This window comes from Trichechus manatus, unplaced genomic scaffold (genome assembly GCF_000243295.1).
Source record: "Trichechus manatus latirostris isolate Lorelei unplaced genomic scaffold, TriManLat1.0 scaffold00008, whole genome shotgun sequence".
NCBI classification, from domain to species: Eukaryota; Metazoa; Chordata; class Mammalia; order Sirenia; family Trichechidae; genus Trichechus; species Trichechus manatus.
The window spans coordinates 19,710,461-19,722,525 of NW_004443944.1; the positions used below are offsets into that span (position 1 = coordinate 19,710,461).

The 12,065-nt window shown below is 47.8% G+C and overlaps 1 protein-coding gene across 1 annotated transcript in view; it reads right to left on the reverse strand.

Annotated features, from left to right (window-relative positions):
• R3HDML (R3H domain containing like) overlaps positions 1-6,624 on the reverse strand; it is a 15,273-nt gene extending 8,649 nt beyond the window's left edge. The window contains 4 exon segments of the mRNA XM_004370568.1: positions 369-503; positions 2,370-2,488; positions 6,366-6,429; positions 6,431-6,624. Coding sequence (XP_004370625.1) covers positions 369-503; positions 2,370-2,488; positions 6,366-6,429; positions 6,431-6,624 — 512 coding nt within the window.
• Between the last annotated feature and the right edge of the window lie 5,441 nt (positions 6,625-12,065).

Here is a 12,065-nt window from a genome sequence, read left to right on the forward strand (position 1 = left end):
GTCTTTTCCCCATTTGATGGACTTTGGGTCCTTGTCGAAGATCAGGTGACCGTAGGTGGATGGATTTACATCTGGGTTCTCAATTCTGTTCCATGGCAATTCTTTAAGATGGGGGGAGCCTTAGAAAATGTTGTCTGGATCTACTGAATTCAAAGGCACTCTTGCACTTGTCAGACCACCTAAGACTCTCAGAACAGAACCCAGTTCTCAATTCAACGTACACACAACCTCCCAGTAATATACTTACTATGTGAAGGGAAGTCCACAAGGGCCTCTACTTTAGGTCTAATTTTTGTTCCACCACCTTCTGTTTTCCCTAAGGTACCGGGATTTGTTCTCCCATCAGCCCTTAGCCCTGGCAAACGGGTACCTGGGTATAGTGGGAGCAGACAGGGCCGCTGCAGCACCAGGGGCAGTGTGGGTTACAGTCGCTAGGGGCCAGAAACAAATAATGCCGCTTCTCCTCAGACCAAGACTTCATGAGCTCTACCCCGGAGCGGTACCTGAGGAGGTGGGGAAGATGGAAGAAACTGGGTAGGAGAATAGAAAAGTCACTCTGCCTTCAACTTGCTTGGTGTCCTTGGGTGAGTCATTTGGCCTCCCTATAATTTCCTCATCTATAAAGTGAAAAGAATGGCAGTAGTAACTGCTTTATAGGTATGTTCTGAAGACCACTGGAGATAACCCATAAAAAGTGCTTACTTGGACCTGGTACATAGTGAGTGCTCTATAAAACATAGCTGTTATTGTTATACAAAGGGCTGGGCATGAGGTAGGCACTTCAGACAGGGTAGCTTGTATTTTTAGGGAAGGAAAGGATTACTGAACCATCTTCTAGGCTTCTGAGATGTGAGATGAGGCGAAGGCAGGCACCTGGTGTCCTGCGAGCCACTTGGTGGGACCTGAGGATTGTTCTGTCATACTCACATGACAGGGAGTGGAGGCACAAATCATACGAAAGGGATGATAAGGAAAAAAAAAATCTGCCTGAATTCACACTTATAATTTATACCAGCACATCTTCATCCCAAACACTGTTTTCTTTTCCCTTTGAGCCTCTCAAGTGATGGCCATGGGGTGGGGTGGGGTGGAGTCTGCAGGAAGAGCTTAATAGCAGTTGGGAAGGGAAGTGAGCTTCAGAAAAGACGGAATCACCCAATGTCTGCCCTGGAGGGTTCTTAGGGACCATTCATGGCTTCCAAATGCTGGCGCTGGCCCCAACCAGTCGATGACATGAAAAAGGCAGACAGGACACAGAGTGTCGGTTGAGCTGAACTTAAAGGACTGGCGTTGGGTCTGGAACTATGTCCTTTCGGCTTTTGTGGGGTTACGCTAGAATGGTAGAGACGGGAAGGTAGTTTTTTTTCTAATATCCTTATTTGGTGAAATAAAAATATGACAATCCTGTAGCAGTCTTATAAATGTCTTTTTGAAATTTTCTTGGTCTATGAAATCCACAAGTCTGGAAAGAACTGAGCTAGGCCAACATCTCCATTTTGCAGATGGGGACACTGAGGTTCAGAAAGCAGAAATAACTCCCCAAGGCCACACAGGTCAGAACTCAGGTCCCCAGATTCCATCTGGGGAGCCAGATGGTAGTAAGGAGGTCATGTCAGAAGTGTGGGCATTGCTATCCTCAGATTTTGGTGGGACACCGTTGGACGTGATGTACCCATTCAACAGCCCCCACCCCAAACTCTGCTCCCCATGACTTTCCATGCCGTTACTCTGCCTTGTGTGTTTTCAAATCACTCTTCATTCTCTGAAACTATCTGTGTGCTTATTTGTTAACCCATTTATTGCCTGTCTCCCATAACTAGCCACCACCTATCTGTCAGTTTGTCCTGCTGTTGTGGCCTGCATGTTGCTATGATGCTGGAAGCTCTGTCACTAGTATTTCAAATACCAACTGGGTCCCCCATGGTGGACAGGTTTCCGTGGAACTTCCAGACTAAGACAGACTAGGAAGAAAGGCCCGGCAATCTACTTCTCAAAAATCAGTCAATGAAAACCCTATGGATCACAGCAGAATATTGTCTGATACAGGGCGAGAAGATGAGCCCTCTAGGTGGGAAGGCACGACACAACAGCCGAAACAAAGGACTCAACCATAACAGCAATCATGAAGATGGCACAGGATCAGGCATCATTTCGTTCTGTTGTACTTCAGGTCATCAAGGGTTGGAGCTGACTTGATGGCTACTAACAACGGCAACCCCTAACTAGAATGTATGCTCCATGCGGTCAGGAGACTTCTCTGTCTTGGTCACCACCGTATCCCAGTGCAAGCTCAGTGTCCGGTTCTGAGTAAGTGCCCAGTGTATGTTTGTTGAATGACTGAGCAAAGGAAGGCACAGAGGGTCACTCACCGGCCAGAGTGGATGGAGTGGTTCTGGCCCACGTATCTCATCAGCTGCGAGGGCCCATGGGCCCAGATGCACTGGGTGGCCCAGGCCTCAGCAGACCTGGTCAGCCGCTCATCCCAGACCTGGGGAAAGAAAGGCCATGAAAGTCTCCCTCATCACAACACTAACTTCTTACCTGCGCCCAGGATGCACATTCTGCCCATCTCCTTGGATCCCACAACAAACCCACTTGACAAATTAGAAAACTGAGTCTCAGAGGCTTATGGTTTCAAGGTCAACAGCAAGTCCACACCAGAGCCAAGGTCCACATCCAAGTCTCTGACTCCTGCCTCGGTGCTCTGTTTCCCTCACTGGGCTTCAAGCTGGGGACTCTCTGCTCTGAGCAGGCCCCGGTGTGTTTGTTCTCAGCAGTCCCTAGAAGTGACTGAGCCCAGGGTGATGGGAAGATAATGGATTTTTAATTTTATTTCTTGTATTTTTAAATTGCATTTATTTCAACATTAAATTTTTTTTAATTCAAATGCTTTTTTTTTTAATGGTAAAAACATGCAGAAATTTAATATATAAATTAGCCAAAGGAGGAAAAGTAGAAAGTCAGTCTCTTATCTCTCCCCCACACCTGTCCCCTGAGCCACACTGCCCCCTACTGTGGGCAACCACACTTCGAGTCTTCTTTCAGAAATATTCTATACCCGGACAAGTAGATACATATATATTTTTTGACAAATGGCAGCATGCTAGACATCCTATTCTACACGTAGCTCTTTTCACTTAACAAGATAGTTTGTCTTGGTAATTATTCCTCATCACTAAGTACAGAATACTTCCCTCAACCTTCTTAACAGCTGCATAATTTTCCAATGTATGAATGTCTCCAGTTTTATAACCTGATGAAGTGTTGGTAAAAACAAAACAAAACTAGTTCTCTTCCAGCGTTGACTTCCTGGGATTCTTTGAGGTATTATTTGTTCATTCGTTTCATTTGCAAATAGTGAACAATATTTCCAGGAGATCCTCGACTCATAGTCTAATGTGGAAATGAGAAGTTAAGTAAGTAAGTTATCCCACAGTCCTGGCAGGTGCTCCAGGGAAGAGAACAGAGCGGTGTGAGAATGTGGAACAGGGGACCTGGCCTTCCTTGGGGCTGTGAAAGAAAAGGCTTCTTGATCAAGAGATGTTTAATCGGATACCTGTAGCTAGTGAAGAAGGAATAGGGGGCCAAAGAGTGGTGCAGACATCTCCCCAGGGTTGTCTGACTCATAATCTTTAACGGGGAGAAGAGGAAGTTTTCTCTGGTGCTACCAATGGGTAAACTGAGGGAAGAGACCTGTTACCCATCAAAACCACACTCACTGACCCTCTCCAGGGTACCTGGAGAGACATCTAGCTCTCTCTCATGATGACTTCCCTTGTGCCACACTGCATGCATTAATTCAACATCTGCTGGGATGAGTGCCACACACACAGCTGGTGCTCAATAATTAGGAAATTTGCTGGAAAAAAAAAGGAAGGTCTTCTATGTGCCAGAACCCAGTGTTAGTAAATAAAAGCGTTAATGAATGACTAAATGACTCCCCCACCTCTAGCTAACCGAAAGGTTGGCAGTTCAAGTCCACCCAGAGGCACTTCAAAAGAAAGGCCTGGCGATCTATTTCCAAAAAAAAAAAAAAAATCAGCCATTGAAAACCTATGGAGGAGCGTTCTACTCCGACACACATGGAGTCGCCACGAGTCAGAGTTGACTCGATGGTAACTGTTTTCTCCCCACCTCTGGCTGCTGCCATCCCGGCTCCTATCCTTGTGGTTGTGTTAGTTGCCATTGAGTCAATTCCCACTCATGGTGACCTCATGTGTGCAGAGGAGAGCAGCTCCATAGGGCTTTCAAGGCTATGACCTTCTGGAAGCAGATAGCCAGGCCTGTCTTTGGAGGCGCCTCTGGGTGGATTCAAACCAAAACCTTTTAGTAGCAGTCAAGCGCTTAACCATTTGCTCCACCCAGGGACTTCCTGCTCCTATTCCTACCCCAAGGAGCCCTGGTGGCACAGTGGTTAAGTGCTCGGCTACTAACTAAAAGGTCAGCAGTTCGAACCTACCGTGGGATCTTGGGAAAAAAATACCTGGCAATCTGCTTCCGTAAAGATTACAGCCTAGGAAACACTATGAAGCATTTCTACTCTGTCTTATAGGATCACCGTGATTCTGAATCCACTCAATGGCAATGGAGTGGGGAGGGGGGAATCCCTACCCCCTCACCTTATTACTACCTGACATATATATACATGTTAAAAAACTGCATAATGTATATACACATATACATATTAAAAACTGTATATATATATACATATGAGGTTCCCTACAGGGTTGCCATGAGTCTGAATCAACTCAATGGCAATGGGTTTTTTTTTTTTTTAAATATATGCATATTTATATATCGTTGCTGCTGCTGCTATTTCTTTTCTATCATCCCCACTCTAAGCTCTGTGAGGGAAGGGACATTGTTCGTCCTGTTCTCAGCAATATCCACAAAGCATTCCAGGCTGGGCTCCAAGCAGGTGTTAACACATAAGTGAACGGACACTGCAAAAGTGTAACAATTCTCAGGCTCTTGAGTAGCACGCACCTGTCTTGGAGCGGGTGGAGGGCAGTATCTTTGCCTAAAGAAATCTCTGGGTGGGCTGGAAGCCTATCTCTCCTGGCTGGTTTGGGACAATGGTCCCAGGGGAGGGGCTGCGATAAAGCAAAGGTTCCTGCCTCCACACCAGGAGTCTGGCTTCTGGGGGGCTAGGATGACAGCCGCCAGCTCTGCCTCTTTGAGGGAAGACCTCCCAGCCTCCCTCACTGATTGGCTGCTGGTTTTCCTCAGCGCCTGTCCTTCCCGCCACCCCCCCACAACTCCAAAGGCCCGCTGAAAGGATGGTCTGGGAGTGTCAGCCAAAACCCTTGGGCAAAGAGACAATAGCATAGAAAGCTCCAACCACCCCCTCCCCCTCCCCTGCCCCAGGCCCCCAGTGGGTAGCTAAGATTTTTGAGCAAGGTATTGTATTGGTTAAGACCACAAGCTTTCAAATCAGACAGGCCTGGGTTGGAAGCTGGGCTGGGTGGCCATGGGCTAATTAATTCTTTGAGTCTCAATTTCTTTATTTGGGAAATGGAGATGACGACACCCACCCTGAAGGTGCAAAGGTCCCTGAATGGCGCAAATGGTTTACGTTTGACTACTAACCTAAAGGTTGGCCGTTCAAACTTACCCAGCGGCACCACGGAAGAAAGGACTGGCAATCTGCTCCTGTATAGATTACAGTCAAGAAAACCCTACGGAGTAGTTCTACTCTATAACACACAGGGTCACCATGAGTCAGATCCGACTCAACAGCAATGGGTTTGGTTTGGTTTGGTTTTGGTTTAGTGCCTAGTACACAGTACCCGTTACACACTGCTGTCAAGTTGATTCCAACTCCTAGCGACCCTATAAGACAGAGTAGAACTGCCCCATGGGGTTTCCAAGGAGCAGCTGGTGGATTTGAACTGCCAACCTTTTGGTTAGCAGCTAACTCTTAACCACTGTGCCACCAGGGCTCCAAAACCAAACCCGTTGCCCTCAAGTCAATCCTGACTCACAGCAACCCTATACGACAGAGTAGAATTGCCCCTTAGGGTTTCCAAGTAGCGGATGGTGGATTCGAACTGCTGACCTTCTTGGTTAGCAGCCAAGCTCTTAACCACGGTGCCACCAGGGCTCCTAGTACACAGTAGGTGCTCCATAAATGGTAGTCCTCTGCCCCCGACTCACTGGAGGATCTGTGTAATCTCCTTAGTTTCTTCATCTGTAAAATGGGCAGACAAATCCCTACCATATTCCACAAGTCCCAGGACCCAGTGGTTCAGTGCGGCCAGGCTGGCAAATGCTCTAGCCCTTCAAAGCCAGTCATTCCAGGCCAAGTTGAGTCTACTGGCATTTGCTGGAAGGGGTAGTGGGGAAGGGGTGCCATGGGGACTCACCATGTACTCCATGTTGGTAGCAGGTGGATACGTGCTGGCCCAGATATGGTTGTGATAATCCAAAGGGCATCATGTCCCGGGCAGAGATGTGGCACTTCCGGCGGTACCTGGGCACCCCTAGGCTGGTCAGGGGCCTCACGGCTGTGACCTCGGGCTGGGCCAGCTCCAGGGTGGCATTGGGCATCATCAAGGTGTTTGCTGTCTGGCCTGCCCAGAAGAGCAGGCCTGCCAGGCACAAGACGCTGGGCAGCAGGGGCATTGCTGGCTGGGGGGAGGGCAAACGTCTGCCTCGTGCAGTCAGGGCCGCCTGCCTGGAAAGAGCTGGCATGAGGTCACAAAACACTGAGTGTTCTCCTCCAGCATTGCCAACCCAGAGGATGCGAACCTCTGGGGACTTGGCAAAGACCTCCTGACTCCAGCTCTGGTTCCAGATGCCCAATACCCCTCCCTCCCAACCCAGTGGACTGAGTGGATCAGGCAAGGGAAAGAAATGCCCAGACAGTGGCTCATCCACACCTGGCCCTGGGTGAGACAGCAGTTACCAATTCAAACCTAGTGCCCATCCCACCAGCCCAGGAGAGAGACATGAGTCCTCTCCAGCCTGGACACCCTCTTCACCAATCCTACTCCAAGTGGGCTCCGGTGATGTCCTCAGAGGGGCAGGGACCCAACTGGCCCCAAGGCAGGTGGCAGGGTCCTCTTGTCCTGAGTTGCTGCAGGATTGAGACAGAGAGATCGAGAAAGAAAGAACAAGATAGATGGCAGAGAATGGAAGAGCAGAGAAAAAGAAAGGCAGACAGAAAGAAAAACGAGAAGCAGGGAAAAAGAGAAGGAGAGAGACCAAAAAGGCAACAGGAAAAAGAGACACTGAGAAAAGAGAGCAATTGAAAGACCAGGGGGGGATGAGAGAGAATATGCCAGGGGAAAGAAGGAGACTGAGAAAATAGGAGAGACAGAAATAAAGGTAGAGAGAGACAAAGACAAAGGAAGAAAAGACACAGAACAGAGAGGAAAGAGAGGGGACTAGAGAGAAGAGGGACAGAGAGAGGCACAGGGAGACTGGGCAGCAGGCTCCCCAGGGGTGCCTCCCCAGGACAGGCAGCCCAGGTGGGCAGCTGGAGGCGGCCGAGGAGGCAGGGGACCTCTGCAGACACCCTGGTCCACCTGGCAGTGCATCGACCTTAATGGTGTGCCTGGCACACAATATGTATTCTGTGTGTGTGTGCATACATGCTTGTGTGTATTTGTGTGTGTGCTTGTGTGTATTGCATGTGTGCAAGCACACATTTACATGCATCTGTGTTGATGTGTACATACGTGTGTGCACATGTGAGCGTGTGCTGTTAAAGCTCCATTGGTCTCTGAGTTGCTGTACTTCTGGGTTAAGAAAGGGTTTATTTTCTCCTCTTTATTACTTGCCTCCTCTTCTAGCAACCTCTGAGAAGCCCTCCAACAAGCCCAGTCTCAGATGCCAACCTGAGCCCCGGCCCAGGTGGGGATGTGGTGCTGGGGGCTGGGGCTGGGCTACCCGAGTTGGGTCCTCCCCAGACACATGGAATTCCCACCTGGGGCAGCCACCTAGCCCCAGCCCCTATGGCCCAGACAGTGCCTGCTGCCAAAGCACACACCTTCCTGCCGGGAGCAGCTTCCAGAGCCCAGGCAGCTAACAGCTGCATGCTGGGGGGTGGGGGGAGTGAAAAGGGTGTGGGGGGTGAAAGGTGAAAGGGGGGTGGGATAAAGGGATAGGCAGAGACAGTGAGGGGTGGGGGCTGTAGTCCCTGACCTTACAGGGATTTCCCACCACACAGGGAAGGACAAGAGACTGGCTCCAACCTAGTCCCACCTCGGCCTTGAGTGGAATGGGTGTCCTTGGCAAGTCCCTATCCCTCTCTGGGCCATTAGATAACCAAACTAGAGGCCCTTCCAACTGTGGTAGGCTGGAATCCATGGCACAACAGGGCCAGCTCTGCAGCCCAAGGGAGGCAGACACACACCACTCGGCACTCAGGAAACCAGGAGCGGCCACAACCATCCCCCACTCTCTGAATGCTTAACAGGGACATCTCCATCTAAGAGGCACTTGCATGGTTCAGAGCTTCCCAGTCATCATTCACTTGGTCTTCACAATTCCCTTTGCAGCAGTAACCCCACCCATTGTACAGATGAGAATACTGAGTCACGCAGATCCTCCATGGCTTGCCCAAAGGCATGGGACTTGTTTGTATAGTAGCTGGGGTTCTGGCAGTGAACACCCTCACACATATACAGAGCACATGTGTGTCCGCTGTACACACACCACACACACACTTAGGTGTATACGCTCACATAAGCATATCCTCTTTCCCCCACGAGTCACAAAGACAGCCCCTCACATCACTTGTATAATACATCCACAGGTGCATAAATACACAGAAGCCCACCCTTTACACATTTAATCATATCTAGTACCTATAAGTAGGAGCCCCAATGGCGTAGTGGTTAAGAGCTCAGCTGTTAACCAAAGGCTTTGCAGTTCAATTCCACCAACACTCCTTGGAAACCCTATGGGGCAGTTCTACTCTGTCCTATAGGGTCACCACGAGTTGGAACTGACTCAACTACGCTTAACAACAACAACAGTACATATAAGTAGTCCCCGGGTGGTGCAAATGGTTAAGTGTTCAGCAACTAACCGAAAGGTTGGCAGTTCGAAACCACCCAGAGGTGCCTCAGAAGAAAGGCCTGGTGATCTGCTTCCAAAAGGTCACCAAAATCAAATCCAAACCCATTGCCATCAATTTCAACTCATAGTGATGCTACAGGACAGAATAGAACTGCCTGGTAGGATTTCCAAGGCTGTAAATCTTTATAGACGCAGATTGCTGCATGTTTCCCCAAGGAGCAGCTGGTGGGTTTGAACCACTGACCTCTCAGCTAGCAGCCAAGCACTTTATCCACTGCACCACCAGGGCTCCTCCAAAAGGTCACAGCATTGAAAATCCTATGGAGCACAGTTCTACTCTGAAACACAGAGGGTCATCACAAGTCAGAGTCAACTTGACAGCAACTGGCTTTAGGGATGTGCACTTGGGCAATAAAACTATAAAGAAACACGAAGAAATACAGTGAAGCCTGCGAGAGCCGGAACTCAACGGGACTGCCTTGTTTTCCAGGTCTCTCAAGTTTTCCGCCTTTGACAGGGTGGAGTCTTAAACCACTTTTCTATCGCCCTCTTTTAGTGAAAAATATTTTAGTTTTCCTTCTCTGACAGGGCTTATGTGGGGGCCAGCATGTTCTATTTCCTGACCTGGCTGGTGGTTATAGAGGTTGGCCTTATAATAACTTATTAAGTTCCACGTTTATTTTCTGTGACTTTCTGTCACATTAAAAAAAAAAAAAATTACTTTCTATCACTTTGAAATAACAAGAGCAGTAATTTATACAGTGGTGACTTCTATCTGTTGCCACATTAATTATGTAGGAGGATTTTAATCTACTGAGGACACTAAGGTTCAAAGAGGGAGGCAATTTGCCCGAAGTCACACAGCAAATAAGTCTGGGAGCAAGGACTCAGCCCCTGTGGCTTCGTGCGTCTCCACAGCACAGCCGTGGTTCGGTCTTACCGGTGACAATCCCTGCCCGAGGAAGGCGTGGGGGCAGAGGTAAAGAGGCCTTACAACAGATTCAGAGAAACTGAGTCCTCAGAAAATAAAGCACACCCAGAGGCATCTCTGCGCTCCTCAGCTCTGCCTCTCACACCCCTGAACCTAGAGAGTAGTGCTATCTCTTTGGCAGATTACCCAGAGGGAGGCAGGATGGTGTAGTGGGTAAGGACTAGAGCTGTGGATGCAAGTCATTGCCCCTCTCTGAACGTCAGTTTCCTCATCTGTAAAATGGGAACAATAAATAGACCCTACCTTATTTGACTGTTATGAGAAAGTCAGCAAAGAAACATGGAAAGTGTCTAGCACACAAAGCAAAGACTATTATTATTTTTCTAAAAATTTATTTTATTTTTTGTTATTGTTGTTGAAGGCATACACAGCAGAACATACACCAATTCAACAATTTCTACATGTGCAATTTAGTGACATCGATTACATTCTTCAAGTTGTACAACCATTCTCACCCTCCTTTGCCAAACTGTTCCTCTCTCATTAATATAAACTCACTGCCCCCTAACTTTTCTCTCTACTCTCTCGAGTTCAAGCAGAGCTTATTGATGTTAGCTTTACGCTTCCAAACAGAAACATGATATGACTCCATTTTCGAGATGCTCTAGAACAGGCAAAACTAACCGAGAGTGATGGAAGCTGAACAGTAGCTACTTTGGGGGTTCCCGACTGAAGAGGAGGCAGGAGGGAGTCTCCCAGGGGCTGTGAACGTGCTGTATCTTGACCTGGGTGGTGATGACACAGTGTACATATAAAACGTTATCCACTTGTACACTTAAGATCTGGGTACCTCACTGTAAGTTATACCTCATTTTAAGAAATTTAGAGCTATATGTGATTTTTAAATCTTCATTTAATTTAAAAGAGTTCCTTCCACAAGTATAAACTTAAAATCCTACATAGGAAGAAACACATCCACAGAAATATCCCATTTTTGTCCCCCCAATACACACTTCCTACCCAATACACATAAAAACCCTCCCTAATGTACCTGCTAAACGCCCCCACACTGTACACACACAGCCAAACACCCCAATACCAACACAAATAAAAGTCACCCTCCAATAGAGTAGACACGCCCACACTCCCAGTCAACCCCACAGCACACCCATCTTCAAATACAGACGCTTTCCTGCACTGGCTACATGGAGATACACCCTAGATGCAAACACACAGAGACACACACAAACCAAACACATGAACAGCTGGACTAGATGATCCCTGGGGCTGTTCACAGCAGATTCTTGAGTCAGACATACGCGGACAGGGGTCTTGGCCCCACCTCTTCCTCCCCATAGGACCCAGGGCAAGTCACATCTTCTTTCTGAGTCTTGGTTTCCTCATCTGTAAAATGGGCCCAATAAGATTTTCTCTTATGAAATGAAACGAGATAAAAAGGAAGACCATGAGCAAATAAGTTCTTTGAGGGAAGGTGTTGCATCGTTATTTGTCTCTGTAGTCTCAGCGGCTCACGTAATGTCATTATTAGTACACCAAAATAAAGCAAAACGGACTTGTTCACAGGGCTGATTCCGTCTCACCCCATGCGTTAGAGTGGAACTGAGCTCCAGAGGCTTTCCTGGCAGTAATCTTTGTGGAAGCAGATCACCAGACCTTTCTTCCATGACACCAACTCTTCCATCACCAACTCTTCAATTAGTTGTTGCTGTTGTTAGGTGCCATCAAGTTGGTTCCGACTCACAGTGACCCCGTGTACAACAGAATGAAACACCGCCTGGTCCTGTCCCATCCTCGTAATCGTTGCTATGTTTGAGCCCATTGTTGCAGCCACTGTATCTGTTCATCTCGTTGAGGGTCTTCTTTGATTAGCAGTCAAGTGCAAACCGTTTATGTCATCCAGGGACCAGTATTATTTTACTTACCTGTTTTGTCAATTCTCTTCAGCTTGATCTACAAATTCAATGCAATCCCAATCAAAATTTCAACATGGATTATGAAGGAAGTTGGCAAGCTGATTCTAAAATTCATGTCGAAGAGCTATAGCCCAAGAATTTTTAAGACACTTCATTAGTCACAGTATTAGTAA